General features: G+C 36.2%; 1 protein-coding gene across 1 annotated transcript in view; it reads right to left on the bottom strand.

Annotated features, from left to right (window-relative positions):
- The window catches only part of GALNTL6 (polypeptide N-acetylgalactosaminyltransferase like 6), a 427,616-nt gene that overhangs the window by 230,124 nt on the left and 179,548 nt on the right, over nt 1–17,944 (bottom strand). The window contains exon 4 of the mRNA XM_030239539.2: nt 4,752–4,918. Within this exon, the coding sequence (XP_030095399.2) occupies nt 4,752–4,918 (167 nt within the window). The remainder of the gene's footprint in view (nt 1–4,751; nt 4,919–17,944) is intronic.

The following is a 17,944-nucleotide window of genomic DNA, read 5'->3' as shown; positions in this document are numbered from 1 at the left end:
CTACAGCCCTGACGAAGTAATCACAAGTTGCTTTTGAACACTGACTTCCATGTTATTAAACTTGCCTATCCTAGGTCTGACACAAACCATTTGGCACCTGATAGGAGACACCATGATACTCTCAAATGAATGATGCAGAAAAAAGATCTAAGCAAGGGGACAGATGCAGAACAACATAATAGACAGCAAAATGAGAAGGGATTGGCTCATCAACATAAAGGAAAATTTCCTAGTTTGTCATTTTCTACCAAAAAACCAGTTCATTGCCAGCAAGAGGAATTAGTTGAGGAAGGAGCTGTAGGCGACTAAGTTTTAAAATTCTTTTTTTTTTTTCCTTGGCAGATCTGAGGGGTTTTTTCCAAACTAAAAGACTGCCAAATATTTTTTACTGCTAATAAATTTATTGTTGGCTCTGGCAGCGCTTATTTTTTCTTATAATAGGTGCTGTACTGGTTCAAGAACTACAGGGTAAAGTTAAAATCCTTAGTAAGTCAACTTTACATTTATGGGCATATACTGTTTTAGCAACAGTTTACAAGTCTGACTAGGATAATAAAGTAATTAAAACATAAAAAGAAATAAAAGTTGATGTACAAATCTATCCTATGTTGGCAACCTACACAAACTGTTTAACAAATGAATTATGCAAATCTATGTTTCCCCAAAGTTTTAAAACAATAATTAGAATTTTTAGTATTCCTCTGTAAATCCAAGATGTTCCATATCTGAAATGATGAAAACTTGCTTCCCTTTTTGTTTTACCCTTTCCTTTGAAACTGTTGCTCATATTCTGCTTCTTGCCCCTTTTCAGATATCTGTCTGCTGACAGACTGACTTCAGAGCAAAATATGACAACAAAAAACACCCAATCTTCAACATCAAACCTGCAAACCAACCCTCCCCGCCTTCCATTTCAAACAACCTTCACACAAACCCCAAAACATTCCCAGAAAAAAAAAAAAAAAAAAAAAAACAAAAAAAAACCAAAAAAAAACCAAAAAAACACTCAACAAGGCTCATTCTCCCAGAAACCAGAATCACAAAACTAGAGCTGCACACAAAGCCACTGCAGGTAATGACACATAGGTGTGCTGGTATCTCCAATTTAAAGGTTGATTTTCATTGGTAGGTTACACTGAAACTGACAAGTCTTTAACTTTGAGTTTGAAATACAGGGCTTATGTGACTCAGGTACTGGATTTGCAGCCCCAAATCCATCAAAAAACCAGAAACACTTTGCATACTTTAGTATGTAAAATTATGTACATCATTAAAATGTACTCTTACTGTATCCATAGCTTTCTAAGGCAAGCTAAGCACACGCCCATTATTTTCCTCACTTTTATAGTGCTTGTTAAGTGACAATGTATTTATTTTACATTCATTAGAGCACCTATGAACTTCAGATTCAGCCCCCTTTCATCTCACCAGTACACCAACATTCTGCCATTTGCATTTACAATATAAATCAAAGCTGGTATTTCTGCAAAAATGGAGTTCCACTAAAATCAGACATTTTTTCTCCTACCTGTTGGTTCACTATTTGAAATACTAACACTCTCTATAAATTACATGAATAAAGAAATCTTGCAACTGTGTACCTACATCTAAATCTACATTTCCTTCTGTCACAGGTAACTTCTAATATTCATGTAGTTTTTATATCAAATCTGTGCATGACCAAATATTGCACTTTGATGTTTCCTAACATTTCCTTACCTCCCTCATAATACCAAGCCTTTAGTCTGCATTATATTGATATTTTAAGATGTGCAGCTGTCCTTTTACTTTTATAACATCTAAATGTCATAATTTATGTGGAATATTATGCATGAACTATCTAAAGATTTAGGTTTTGATCAAAGGAGTGCATATGAATAAAGTAAAGGCGTACAAGTTATTCTGCAGATGAACCAGCAAACTCCTGGTATCTTGCTGTTCAGCAAAACATTTTCATCATTTGTTATCAAAAGTTTAATTCAGTGCATTTCAGTATTTATACCAGCATTAGTTAAAAAGGAGGAAAAATGCTGGAGCTTTTTTTAAAAAACATCTTTCACACAGCTTTCAAATTTCTTCTTTTTCTCATTTACTGCTTCTAATAGGAACTGCCTTTTCATAACTTCCTAGAAGTTTGTAAAAAGGAACAGCAGGATTAATAGAAAACTTAAGAGAAAAGCATTTGCCGCTTAATCACTATTTTAAAAATACCATTGTTATTGAAATACCTCATTTCCACTTCTATCTACACATGATGTTTAGATTGCTAACAGAAAACTCTCCCCTTATAATATGAAGTTATGGAACAAGAATAGCATACACATTAATAACATATTTACTCACTTTAATAACATATAACTGATTTCACAAAATAATAGCCATTTGTCAGCTATATGGTATCTGCAACTTCATGAATAAATAAGGAAAAGTGATATGAATTTATCACTAATCACTATACTGCCTCAACACAGCAGTAAACATGGCTTGCAATGATTCTATGAGTTCTGACAACATCTGAGCATACCAACTTCATTTTTGCCTAATGTGGCTTCATTAACTTTTATGCTGCTTTACTCCTATCAGTGTCAGAAAGGTAACTAAAGGGTAAAAGAATCTGCCACTTCTCAAAACCAGGTTATTTTATGAACTAGGAGGGGACAGAGCTAGATATCAGACAGCATTTTCTTAACATAAAATAATCCAACTCTATTGTGTGTGACCACTTCACAGAAGAGAAAAAAAGAGCACAAGAAAACACAATATAGTCCCAGTTAAGTAAAGTTTAGAGGATCACAAATACAAGAATTAAATCGACTTCTGGTGTACCAAAATGATTCATCTGACCCCAAAATTCAATGTTACTGAATTCAGAGTAGAGACTGCAGATTTTTCTTGTGTTAGCTCTCTTCTTAAAACATACAGTGCCCAGTATGTTAAAAACTGGCAACCATTCACCTTTCTGAACTTTATTTTAATAAAACAAATAAACATAAGTAAATCATTTTACTGGTACCACACTTCTAGGTCCAGCTTCATGTAAGTCTGCTTTGTAGATTTCTTTCAGTTTTTCAAACTGATATGAAACACTTTTGTTAAACGTTCCTATGCTATAGGAACCACTTCTTCTAGCTGAAAACTGTTCCACTGAAAAGTCAGATAGCTTTATAAAACTGGAAATGAAGAAGACTATGGAGATTTTTATAGTGTTATAGCAATAATATTACTTTCAGCAATCTGCAGAAACTAAGAGCATGCAGGGAAGAGCAAGAGCCTGTGTACTGGCATTAATTCTTTTCTTAATAACCTGGAAGTAGATAAGCTTTACAAAACACTAGCATATTTTAAAATGCATCAACAGTAGCAATTATGTTCTTCATTAAAAAATGCTACAGTATTACCATATTGAGCAAGCACAGCCTCAATAGCTGCTACTTCAGCCAAAAAGAAAAAAAAAAAAGAGAAAAAAAAGAAAACCAGCTTTTTTACTTGTCAGATACCTCATAAAATCAACTTACAGACTTGCCTTTGAGTTGTTTACTGCTAGGAAATTTTTAGCCTGCAGAAAAAGCCTGGCTGTACTGTTTTACAGGTCTGATTTCCAAAACTTTCATCTGTGGTCTAGATTTCATAAACATTGAATAGTCAGAACTGCACTCACTTTACAATTTCTCTTAAATTGCATTACAGATCGAGAGGCAGTTCATCAAAGGACAAATTGCAAGTAAACCAGCAGATATGAGAGGGCAAGATAGATGTGTGCAGCATGTATCTTTCTAAACCCTGAAATATCAAGTTTAAAAAAAAACTTACAAAAATGGTTCTGCTACTGCAGCACTCTACTAATATTTCTCTCACTCACCCAGGGGCTTCTTAAAACAGTAGGTCAGAAATCTGCTCCTCTAAGTTCCTAGCTGAGACACAGGTTTTAAGCAAAACATTAGCAAAGGTTACAATTCTCTCTTTTGCTATCAGTCTACTCAGAACAAAGCTAACATACACACCAGCAACTGATGTTTCAACAGAAACAGAAAACCTAAACCACAAAAAACGAAAATTCAAAGGTCTTCATGCTTAAACTTCTAAGGGATGAACTGAAATTTGAAAAAAAAAAAAAAAAAAAAAAAGGAAAAACTATTTCCTAGTTCTACATCCTCATCATTGAGGAATTTTACCTGAATAACTGTAAAACTTATTTAAGGAAATCGAGGCATTAATTTTCTGTGCTGCATTCAAGTAGTAATGGTAGCATAAGACATTAAGTGATTGACATTTTCTTAATTTTACTATATATAAATGATGTAAATTTTGATCAACTATTCCAAGCATTTTTTCACATTTCATTCAAAAGAGCTTCATTTCTCTGTATGGATATTTTGTACTACTATGTCAATTTGCCTAGCTCAATAAAATTCCAGGATCAAAAGCTAACGAGTTGCTTCCAAAATGGTCAAAGTTAATGTATTTTCAGAGTAAAAGAGAAGTACAGGGAAAAGATGAGAAAACACTAAAATGTGCAGTATTTCAGTAATACCATTCAAAATACAACATTAATAAAGCCTAATTAACAATTGACATTCTCTCTTCCCTTTGACATGAATTTCAGTATTCATGCGCAGTAAAACAAAAGCATCTTTTAAATGTTTATTCCTGCTAACAATCAAAGGGCCCTTCAAGGCTGTTTTTGCTCCCTTTAGTTTCTCTCTGGACCACACTATAAATTTCAAGTGAGAAGAAAACCAGGCAGGCCTTACCTCTGTCACTGAAGTCATCCACCAGGATGATCTCTGCGATCAGGCTGTCCGGGGTGCGGTTGATGATGCTGTGGATGGTGCGCAGGAGCGAAGTCCAGCCCTCGTTGTGAAACGGGATGATGATGCTCGTGTTCGGTAGTGCTTCCAAGTACACCTTGTGCTTACAGCTGCAGAGGCAAGGAAATAATTGTGTAAGCATACTGAAAACCTGAGCTGGCGTATCTTGTCATCCGTTTGGGTCATCCAACCAACATGGTTTCTGGCAAAAAATTCAGAAATTTTATAAGCAGTAATTTCATGTGAAAATAGCTGGATTGTTTAAAACACATTGCTTACAACACTAAGTAAATTGGAATGATGACAAAATTTAAGTGGAATGAGTGAAAAAGATCTAACTGGCTGGAATTATTTTCCTTCACTGAAAACTTTGTCCTGTAGTATGACAGGTGACATCTCTTCAATGACATCATTTTCAAAAACCAAATCCTCTTATCAAAAAGAATTCCAAAGCATAACATGAAGCTAATCTGAAATGATCGTTTGGTCTACAAAGAGATAAACTCTAGAAAACAATTCCAGTATTATCCTGGGTGACAATGAGCTTACAATATAAAAAACAACATCCAAACATACAACTCCATCTTTGCATCTACAGATCCAAAATGACTACTCCAAAGTACAGACATAAAACAACACACAATTCTGGAAGTGCAGACTTATAAACAAGGAAATGTAAACAAGCTTTCATCTTTGAAAGGAAAGCACCATACATTCAACATCTTAATTGCACAGCAGCTACTGAATACCAGTGCTTAACCTGTTTTTAATATTGAGTTGTTTACAAATTTCAGGAAGAAAAAACCATCACACTCAAAAATAAATAATGGCTATGCAAATCAGCATCTCCTAATATCCAAAAATATTTTATGACAAATGTTTAGATTACTGCAACTGATAGGATTGCATCTTTAATGTTTTGTTGAAAAAAAGAAAAAAGGACAGATTCCTCTGTTGTTAACAAAGCCTGGCATTTTCACCTCTGGGGACAAAGTAGCTGAACGATTTCTCATTCCTCAAAAGAAAGTCACATCCTGATAAAGGTATCCCTGGAGCAGAAACCTGTCAGCTTTGCAATAAACAAACAAAATTAAAAGTTTAGCCCTTCAAATTCTAGGGTTAAAAAAAAAAAATTATAGATATCTTTGCTCGTTGTCAGAAAGTGTAACTATGCATATCAAAAACTGCTATAGAATATAGCTTTGATTTACATATATTTGCAGGTTAGTTTTCATTTCCTCTTTATAAGTGTCACTTGGAAATCAGTATTTAGAATACACTATACAGCTACCACACTGATGAGATGAAATGTTCCAAAGAAATAATAAAAACTCATAGCTAATATAGTTGGATTTGCAAAAGATTAACTGTTATATAGCTATAAATAAACTAACTAGATTTTAGATACTTTACTAAAAAAAAAAAAATTAAATTTGTAGTTCAGACTTGTCTTCCTAAAACACAGTGCAAATTAATTTAATGATAAACCATTTTCTGAAATAACCACTGTGGAAACATTTTAGTAAGCGGCTTCCTGGTAAAACATACATGCACATTGGAAAATGGACAGATGCTTCGCAATAATGAAGTTCTGGAGAAAGCACTGCTCATTATCTTGTGACAGAAAAGTCTAAGTATGTATATTTAAATGTTTTGTGAGAAAAAGAAAACCCACTGCAGCAAAAGAATTTAGTAGAATTTTTTTTTCTTACCTGCAGGAAGAAGTACAACAAATGAAGCCCATTATTAATATGAAGCTGTTTCAGATGGCAAATTAAGAAAGCCACCTACCAAAACCAACACCTATTGCTTCCAGGTGTTTGTCAACAGTGATAATTCTTGGACTAGAACAAATGCAACTAACAGACATACATGGAACTCTCACACCATTTTTGAAAGCAAAAGTTTTTCCTTCAGCATTGACTCCCAGCAAATATGATTTCAAAGCAGTAAGCTTCCACCTCCATAAAACCCCAAGCCAAAAAAAACCCAAAAAACAACCACCCAAGCAAAAGAACCTCACATATGTAAGAATAACAACTTCTAAAGAGGAAAAAAAATACCCAAAACACCCAAACACATCAGAATGCCATTTCTTTTTAAAAAAGTCACCCCTCCAGTATAACAAGATACTTTTTGAAAGCAGTTGTACTGAAATTTGCATGGTTAATATAGTAACCTTACACATGTAAGGATGGGGTAGGTCATTGGATTTGGATATTCTCACTGACAGTTTCAGAGAAATTGCATTATGCTAAAGTGTTGAGAAAGAGAAGCAACATTGATGGATTTAGTCTACAACTATTCTATTCTTCCTGCTGAACAGATCGATCTAAAACAGAGTCACACTTAGAAGATGAAAGCATCTAACACTTCCTTAACATTTCTCCATCATTCAACTTTGACCTTTAATCCTCATTTACATTTACTTCTGATTGCCATTGCAAAGGTATATGGTAAAGGCTATATGTGAATTGATTTCTAGCAAAAGCCACAAACCACCAAAACATCTTTTTGTGCTTTTATTAAAAAAAACTCGCCAGATTTCAAATTCATAGAAATTAAACCTTGAACTTAATCATTTTCTGCTAGGTTTCATAGCAGTGCTTTACTTGCCTTTCTTCATCAAGGGGAATTCTGCACATTTTTAGCCCCTTGCTGTCTTGACATGAGACTCTAACAGCAACCGAAGATCACCATTTTAAAAAGCATGACATTAAAGACATTTTATTTGAAGCTACATTCAACACTGTCCCTAGCAGAGGGCAGCTAGCTCTGTGTTCTGATGGGCTGCAGGACAGAGCTGATGAACTGCTGTAATGCTCAGAAAACACCCATGAACTGCAACAAAGATGCAGTTAGACCTCCACAGCTGAGACAGTGGATGTACCATGAAAATAAAGTATTTTCATGAGAATAAACATATATAATGCATGCACCATTTGTTCCAAGTCCACAAGTGTGCTTCCTCACATCCTAAGTCTTTAGAAGTGTTACAAACACACTGGCTGCAAAGAAGACTACTTAGAAGCTACAGACATTGCTTCTTGTTTTAAAAGGGAAATTCTTGAGTCTCCAAAGAAATGAGGAATTGCAATTTAAGATTCTTTCATATTTCCTGAAGAATGCAATCTTACCAAAATACACCAAAATAAAAAATTAAGCAAGGTATGCTGTAGAAAAGAAAAATTGCTCTGTATAAGATTATCATAACCTCATATACATTTGGTAAAACTGTCTAAATTATGAAAAAATGAAACTGAACTGACTACCTATAGAAATATTTAAAAATACTATTGAGTAAAATAATATTCTCTCCAGGGCCTAAAAATTTCAGTGGGAAATTCAGTCAAACTTTTACCAATTTAGCAAATTATAGTACTTGCACACATGAACTCCAATTGCCATCTTCCACATAAAGACACTGCAAATTTTTTGCACACTAGGTGAAGGTAGGCTTTATGTGGACAGTAAGGATCATTTAGGTAGTTTGAATGGCAGAATAAAGTGTCCAAAGAGCACGATGACTTTCACTGAGGCATGAAATACTAGAAAATCTATAAAGGCCTGGAAATAAATCCTAAAATCAATACTCAAAAAAGGTTAGTTGATTTAAGATGGACAGATAGGCAGTTCAGCCAGTTTCACTGAAGTAAGGGTTTGCTCCAAGATGTAACTTAGTGTAGAAGAGATTGCAGTGTATCTGATGTCAATCAACATTACTTCAAGCTCTCCTCCTAATTATGAAATCATAGCTCAACTGATAAAAGCAAATATATTATTGCACAGCTTTGGTGTCACATCATATTCCAATTAAGGAATTAAAAAAAAAACAAACAGTGGGGAATTGAAAAATGGATACAAAGACCAGGTCTTTCAGAATAATTTTAATAGGAACTTATTATTTGCTATTTTTAGCTTGTTTTTATCAGGACAAGTTTTTTGCCTTAGCGACACTTTAAACTGGATTAACTTTTAAAATAACATATGAGGACTCTGCACTAACAAGACTGATTTAAATGGCAAATGAAGATGAAGACAGGTTATTTGACTCTGTTAACTCAATCTAAGTATATATTATAAAATGGCTTGTTTGAATAAGATATATATTAGTATAAACACAAAAAGTTTCAGAAGAAAAACTTGCCATGATATTTTATAATTTTGGGATTGAGGGTAGAAAACTAAATCAGTCTACCTGAAATTAGTATAGCAAACTGATTTTTCACTTTGGCTTTGATCACTATAATTTCCATGAAAGTGTTTTCTGTAATCAGCCCTGGCTGGCTACATATACATGCTCATGATTCCCATACTGATAAGAGGATAAATACTTAAGGATGCTAAGAACACATTGACTAGTCTTCCACTGTTTTCATTACATTTTTCCTCACTTTTATCCTTACCTCCTTTCTTGTGTTTCTTCAGAATACCAAATAGCTTAGTCCAGCAATATTTTTGATGTTTAGTGTTTGAAGCACCACTCATTCACTTTGCTCACAAACCTCACACTATGTCTTCCTCAGCTTACCTTGTTCAGCTACAGGAATAATACAGCCCCCTCATTAGAGGCTGGTAAATGGCCATTTACAGAAATGGAGGCTTAAGTGCTCAAGGTTTGATGCTATCTCCCACGAATTATTCCAAGAAATCCCGACCAGTCAGCTTAGCTCAATCTATGCTTGTACCATGCTACACCATCAGCACTCAGTGCAGTGTAGCAGTAAACATCTGCACATCCTGTGGCTCATCCTAATTGAATAGACCCAGGCCTCCAGTCTTCTCCAGAGGGTGAATTTGGGATTGTTCCTAGCTCTACAGACTGCCAGACTAGGCTGGTGAATTTAAACAGCTTGCCCATTTCTCAGCCAAGACTGGAATCCAGCAATGTATGGGCATGTTATCTCTCTTGTCCTTTCACCACACAGTCTCATCAGATGCAAGCAACTTGCCAGCTCTTCTCTCAAGAGCTGTAAAAGGCAGTGGCCTTCAGAGTTTAGCACTATGCTGCCTGTACTACTGATCATCTTATGGAATCCCTTACCAATACTTTCCTTATTGAAGACTGGGAATCCAATTTACTGCTGAGTTCCACAGTGACACATCTGATCACACAAAACAAGGGAAAAAACCTAGCTCATCATTATTTCATGCAGCAAGTTCACTACTAAACTGAAATAATTTGCTTCTGCATGCTGGTCCTGTCATACAGGCAAACTGGGAAGAGGATGCCCATTGAGGTCTCGAGGTGAAGTCTTTTTTAATTTAAAGAAAGTGTATAGTTTAAATTTTTTTAACAGAACACTACAGACTGGCCTCAGTAATGTATAACAGAAGACTTCCTCAAGATGCCTCTTTTATTGTATTTAAACATAACATATTTTAGTGCAGCACACTAGCACTTAATCATGGAACAATGCTGAATAATTGGTTCAGCACTCAAGGTTGAAAAACTGAAAACTTCTTGCAATAAATAATAGATTTCAAGCTTATTTACTCAAGTGTTAAGTCTCAGAATAACTTCTGTGTTAAGACTGAAATGTCTTGGTAGATACTTAGCAAGAAAATAACCATGATAAGCAACCCTCATCCTGCTAGTTAAGTAGCTCACATCTGTATTTTCTTACTTGCAGGGATAGCACTGGCAATGCTGTGGTCAGTTCCCAGGCTCTGTGCCTTCCAAACACATCAACAGCCTTGAAAATTGCCCTGATAGATAATAACACAGGAGAAGTTAAGTGTCTTACAGACATCCCTTTGCTGGATTTAAGAAACAAAGCAGCAGCCTACTACTGCAGTTTCTGGATCGTAAAAGTAGCCCACCTCTAATTTTCTCCTCTTATAGGAAATGCCAGAGAAAGTCAAAGCGAAACAGAAAGAGATTTTCAATCTTTTTCCTCCCACTGGCTTTGTCAGCTCTTGCTCCCTTAACTAAGCTGCTTTTTCAGATCTGACCTTTTCTTTGCCTTTATTAAAAGAAACTACAGCATCCACTGGGCCCCCAGGTAGTGACAAGACCTCTCGAAGCTACCAGAACAAAACATTTCCCAGTGAAATTTACATAGTAATTGTCCTAGCATGTCAAAGTATTCAATTTACAGCAACAAGCTTCAGTCACACCATGTTTCTGTTCCAATCTAGTCTTGTCAGCTGAGCCTGATTAAGTAGTGATAACTAGTAATTTCTCCTGCTATTTGACAAGGCTGTAAAATTAGCTTGGGTGTGAGCTGATGGCAGGGAAAGTAATCTTTATTTTCACAGTGACTCACAGCTGGGAAGCAAGCAGGCATTACTGGGTATGGGCCTCAATAAATGTCACAACACTTTACTAGAATAAACATAAGTAGGATTTTCATGAAAAACAAGAAAAATAAATTGTACAGTAGAAATTGTTTGTGAAATTGCTATTAAGTGCACTATCAACATGCCTTGGGAACTAAGGAGGCAAAGTCCTGTGCTCTAGGTAGACTTTCTTGAGCATGGAATTGATCAGGACTGATGGAGCTGAATTAGGTGCTTGTTACATTATGTCAAATTGCCTCATTTTGGCCTGTCATGTACAGTTTCTTCAGTAGCACTCTGTCTCTGAAGAAATCAAACTGTGAGTTTGCCTTGTTTTGTCCTTCAAACCAAAAAGCTCCTCTAACCAAGGGAAGAGCCCAAGAGTCAGACAAACTACGTTGACATAAAGCAGGTTTATGTTGACAAAGTTTTGTTTTATGATACAGTGACCTATAAAATCCTCATCACTCATGGAAAGATGTTATAAATTTTAAAAAATCATGAATAGATTTTAAGAAATTGATCTATTCACCGTATTAAATCTAGGAGGCTTGGGAAATAATACATGCAGTCATTTTATACTATCTCAAAATTCCTCATTAGCAAGTGCACATAAGAAGGCATCCTTGTACTCTAATTATATTTTAGCTTAAACCTTGCGCTTTGTTACCTGTGAATTCACAAATAACATCAGTCCAATTTATTTAATACATACACAAGCAAACACCCTCAAAACACTTTTTTCTCTGATCTTCTCTTTAGAAAAAAATCTAGTTAAAATTCATTCATCTGACCCTAGCATCCTTATCTGATTGTCTCTCACAAATAAGGCCGACCTCAATAAAAAGACCAATAAAACCCCTCTATTTTGAATCTAAGGTCATTTTCACGGCTGAAGAAGAAACAGGATTAGAATTCAGGTTTTTGTCACTTCAAAGTGCATTTTAAAGCACACTACTTCAGGAAAAAACCAACCTGTGACATTCAATTACCCTTTAAATTTCCGTTCCAGAAATCCTAGTTATCTTATTACCACTTGCCCTTACATTCCAAAGGCACCCCATAGGCTTCTAGGAATCCTCAAAAAGCTCAGCCACTCCTCCCAGTTGTGCATCAGTCCTCAGGTACTTCTCTCAATTGCTTTGATATCATTCCAAGACCATTGAGAGGAGCCTCAAACAGACATCAGCTCCCTCAGCATTCAGGGGTACATCCCCTCAGGCCCATGGACTTACTATGTCCACTTTGCTTAAGCATAAAATGCTTAATTTTCAAAGACAGTCTTTCTGTGATCTACCTACACCACTTCACCTCTCCTTTTCACTGCAACATGTGGTCAAGCTTACACCTCTCAACACCATCACCTGCACACAGTAAAAGAGATAATGGGCAAGATAATACTAGATCTGACCAGGGTTTGTAATACTAAAATCACAGCTGGTAAACAAGGGAACAAATGCTGTGAAAAAGCTGTTGGGCCTCATGGACCATGTGTGCCAAGAAGATCAATAAATTCTTATGTCTACTACCACATCCTGTGGCCAAGCACAGCCTTCAGAAAAGTGGAGCTCAAGAAGCTTACTCACAATTAAATCAGGCAAAATAGAAGTTGTTTTTTCATTCCAGCACTGCTGCACATCTGCTGTCCTTATTACAAGAGGTGCAACAGCTAATTGTGTTGCCATTGAGAATGTAGTGCCAAGAATGTACAACCTTTCTGAGGTAAGGTGTACTGAGGCTCTTCATAAAACTACTATATTAACAAGATATATCATCACTTTCATCTATGAACTTCAAAGATACAAAACCCCAGATTATCCCACATTCCACACAAATCTTAGCAAAGCTGGATGTACTTTCCAGTTTTACTATTGTATTATTTGACAGTTAAAAGTATAAGCTTTAACCACTGCCAAATGCTAATAGACTTGGCTATCCCAGATGTACAGAACTGGCTGGAGGGTAAATATTCTTCAGAGTTCCTGTCCCCATTAAGTTTAGATTTCACAGTTATGTTTACTGCAGCTTGCTATCTTCTCAGCAGTGTGGGAGGATTTACTGGAGTCTAAGTAACATGCAAGGCATCTAAACACACAAGAACTACTTCTCTCCATGTGTATAAACAGATTATTTCTTTTATCAAATACTTTTCAGTAAACAGAAACAGTCCCATCAGGCTTGGACTTTCCCCACTGGCCTATTTAACACTGCAGCCTATTTCTCAATAAAAGGAGAGAAGAAGAATCATCAATCTTCAGCCATATTTTTGCTCTTGCTGCCCTAAAAAAAAAAAAAAAAAAAAAAAAAAAAAAAAAAAAAAAAAAAAAAAAAGACACACAAGCACCCAGAAAGCTCTTGGGAATTATTCCACGTTATTTGTTCCTATCAATATATATCCTGCAGAGAAAGTGACAGTAGGCATGACAGAGACAGAAAGCCATAGGTTTTCTTGGGTATAAAATATTCCTGATCCTGTTTTGAGGAGCTGCACTTCAAATGGGATGCCCTGCAGCAATTGCAGAGAACAATCTGGCTGGGCTTGGAAACAGGGACACTTCCTATCGTGTTTTGGACCACATGACTTCTCACTTTCACTACATTATTCAGCAACTACACAAAACAGTTTGAAAAGCACAGTAACTATCTCTAGCTTTTCCACTACCCACTGAAAACACACCTTGAGTTTAAATAGGTTTCTCTGCAGCCAGATAAATTAAGCTAATACAAGCAATCAGCAATATGAAGCAATGAAATGTCTGTGTGTGTCTGAAGACATTTCTGATTCTGAAAACTAGAGAAAGCCTTCTACTGGCTTTATTTCTTCCACCATATGATCAAAAATTCAACAGAAGATCAACAGAAATAAATAATTACTTCCATAAGACTTCTTGAATATTTGTAACTTCAGCATACTTAAATGGTTGAACTAATGTTTTTTTAGCAAGGCAGGACAACCCAAGCCTGTCTTTAAGATGATAGACTGCAGAGGGAATTAACTGGAATTTATCTTGGAGCATTGGATTAAAGACAAACTTTTAAACTTTAGTTTTAGGGACAAGATACATAGGCTAGATTGTGACAAATGCACTTTAGTAATAAAAAGAAAGTAACTAAACACAAGGAAATAATCACTTTTTTAGGGGATGCAGATACATGCTACTGCCTGCCTGTGTATCTAACTATATCCCTTTCCCATGAGTTTAGTAATACTAGAACTCTTTGCAAAGTGTACTAAAACACATATATTAAGAACAACTCCAACTCTGTTAGCTCTGCAACTGCTCTGAAGAAACACAAAAATGGAGCCAATCAAAAAAAATGCTGCCCAGAGAAATCCCATTACATACTCATTTTAGCCTCTTTCAAAAATACAATGGAGAGCAACCACACTGCATTCAAATGTTCTGAGAGAACCATTCAGGCACTCTCTCAGCTTCTGCTACTGAAAAGGAGAGCTTCAGTTATGCAGAACCCACGGAATGAAATGTGGTTTTGTTATTAGAAAGAAATAAAACCTCATTACTGTTTAGGACACAGAAGATGTAACCAGCCCTTAGCTAAACACTCTCATTTCTTTGATTATGAAAATGCATTTCTTCTGAGGATTGTGAAAATTTTAATGCCTAAGAAAAATGAGCATAGTTCAGACTTCTAAAAAGGAATATTGCTGGGAGTGACAGTGAAGGGACAGAACTTCACACATCAACAGCAAGACCAGCAGAAAAGGATTGGAAACACTGACTCCAGCCCATACAGGCTAAAAACCAGACACTACAAGAATCAGGTAGTGATTTTTAATGTACAAGAAGAATACTAAGAATTTCATTACCAAATGAATCTATCTATGCCCAGGGAAACCTTAAAAGGATGAGATTTCTTGTGATTGATTACTCAGGCAACTGGGGAGTATTTGCGCATCTGATCTAAGAATACCCAAGACATAAAATCATAGAATAGCTTGAGCTGGAAGGGATTCACAAAGATCATCAAGGCCCTGCACAGGACAACTCCAAGAATCACACCATTTGTCTTAGAGCATTTTCCAAACATTTCTTGAACTCTGTCAGCCTTGGTGCTGTGACCACTTTCCTGGGGAGCCCGATCCAGAGCCTGATCACCCTCTGAATAAAAACCACCTTTGATCTAATATCCAACCTAAACCTCCCCTGACACAGCTTCTTGTCATTCCTTAGGCTCCTGCCACTGGTAACCACAGAAGAGAGAACAATGCCTGCCCTCCTTCTTTCCTTCCCAAGGCAGACTGCAATGAGGTCTCCACTTTGTCTCCTCCAGGCAGAACAGACCAAGTGACCACATCTCATACAGCTTCACCTCTACATCCTTCATCTTCATGATGCTCCTCTGGATGCTCTCCAACAGCTTTTTTATGCTTCTTACATTGTGGTACTGTACACAGGACTCCAGGTGAGGCTGGACCAGCACAGAGCAGGACAATCCCCTTCCCTGCCTGGCTTGCAATGCTGTGCTTGATACACTCCAAGATACAGTTACCAGCAATTAATCTGCATATTTTAGATAAAAGGAGACCTGTCTTGAAATTAAGATACACCAACAAACAAACAAACCAAAATATTTTAAATTATAAAGCTTGTAAATGTATTGGTATCAGGGACTAACTTGAATTCCTTGAGTCGATAATGAAAAACTTAAAAAGCTGATTGTCTAGTATAAAAAGACTTAGGAGCTTGAAACAGGTCACAAAATTTATATTCACTGTTCAGACTAGGTGATTGCAATCCTTCCCCCAAGTCTCATTAAAATCACATTTAGAATGCTATTCAAAATGCTAGTCAGAATCAGTTTTGTTTGTTTGAACAAAGCTGGTATGAACAGCAGAGTATTTGATAATGTGGAGAAGATAAGAATTAATTCCAACTGGTACATTCAGTATTAGAATAAGTAGTATTTCTCTTTCTATTGTAGAAAATAATACTGCCAACTTTTTCCCTAGCATTCACAGGTTTTTTACATTCTAGACTACAAAAAGTGGCACAAAACAGGTGAAAACAGAAGTGAATGAAACCACTCTTCTTGTGGGTTTTGAAATATTTCTTATATTGGTATAGAATTTCTAACCCCTAAATACTAATACCATTGCTTTCTCTCAATACTACCCAAAACTCAATGTTACCTTTCCCTTTGGGTGACCAGAACTCTCAGTTTTGCTAAATCAGTCCTGAAACCAAATAAACTGAGGTGATAAGCCTCTTTCAGATTGTTATTTAGAATTGGGGGGGGGGGGGGGGGGGGGGGGGGAAGAGGGGGGAAGAAATAGTTTTGTTTGATTATTTCTTTGTTTAAACTTAAAGACATGGGTGATGGTGGGCAGAGAACAGAAAATGAGCTAATGTAGATTGGCACCCACTGTGCCAAGGCTTTCACACAAGAGTCGAACGGAAACAAGACTTCAAAGACCACTCAAAAATGGAAAAAAAAATTCTTTGAGCACAGCTATGAGGGAGAGAAAAAAAGCACGGGAGATATTAGAAGGATGCAATAAAAACATATTAAAGATGCAGGAAAGGTCAAGTCAGCCTTAGAATAGAAGTTAACTGTTTCGTTTCATTACACAGTTGTTTTACAGTACCCACATTTTAAAAAGGAAAGAAGAATCAATCATAACATCTTCCTCAAGTGTTATAAATATCACAGGAAAAGCAAAAGAGTATCATTAAACACATTTGAAAACTTGAATTTCTGAGAGCTCAATCATCTAAGCATTTGTTTAGTTCTACCCATCCCCTGCAGAAGGTGTTATTTGCAAATCCTAAGTCCAAATTCCAAAGAAACTCGGAAAAAGAAAGTTTATTTGGATTAAAAAGAACAAGTTTTTTTTGCTGTCTTTGCATACTTGCCAGAAAATCAAACACTTGTAAGTGGTTCTTTAAGTTTCTTTGGTTTGACTTTGGAATACAATATTTTTGAAGTTATTTCAGAAGAATGAAGAAACTACTGTAGCTGCTGTTTCCATTTAAGTAAGCTTTTATTCAAATTACAGGATTTACCACTCAGTTTTGTTGCATCTGAAGGCTAATTTTGTGGATTTTCTTTACTAAAGGCAATAAAGCCATTCTATTTGGTTCTATAAAACATATCATAGACAGTATTTTCAGGAAATACATCTTCAGCAGAAGATAGCCATTTTCCCTGTGCAAATGGCATACATTAAATAGAGACAGAGGATCAAAACTCAAAGTTCACAATATTAGCATCTCCCATAAATTTACATAAAGATGACAGCTGAAGGCCTCAAAGCAGTTAGAAGCTCCACAAAGCCAAACCCTTTAAAATGTTCAAAAGCTGGCCAAACTAGACCCGCCTGCTCTACCACACCTGATTTATCTGCTATAATGGTACTGAAGAGAACCCTTTTCTCAAGACAGAAATTACAGTTTTCCAATAGTTTGTCTGAAAGCAACTCTTTTAGTGCCATGGTTTAGCCTCAGCCACTAGCACAGATGACACACAAATTCTTTAAGAGAATTAACTCTACCCCAGCCAAAACCAGCACAATGCCACGTGACACAATGTGAACTGCTTTGCATTTCATACACACTTCTGAAGAGAGGAGACATTTCCAAAAGTGAAGAGCAGTTTGATACTGGCCATACTTAACACACAGCAGCCAAGAGATGTGCTTGTCAGACCCCTGTGTCTCTTGGAAGTCCAAGAAATACACTTGCTTCAAGGCATAGCCTTTAAAAGTATTGAGTCCAGCTTTGTCACCTTAATTGAGACACTACTTAGTAGGCAATTGTAGCACAAGAACATTTTTTCTCTTTATCTTTAGATGGTAAGAGATACAGCCAATTAACTAACGGGCTACTTGTATG

Source organism: Serinus canaria, chromosome 4, assembly GCF_022539315.1.
Source record: "Serinus canaria isolate serCan28SL12 chromosome 4, serCan2020, whole genome shotgun sequence".
In the NCBI taxonomy this organism is placed as follows: Eukaryota; Metazoa; Chordata; class Aves; order Passeriformes; family Fringillidae; genus Serinus; species Serinus canaria.
This window is presented reverse-complemented; position numbering and strand designations above follow the sequence as displayed.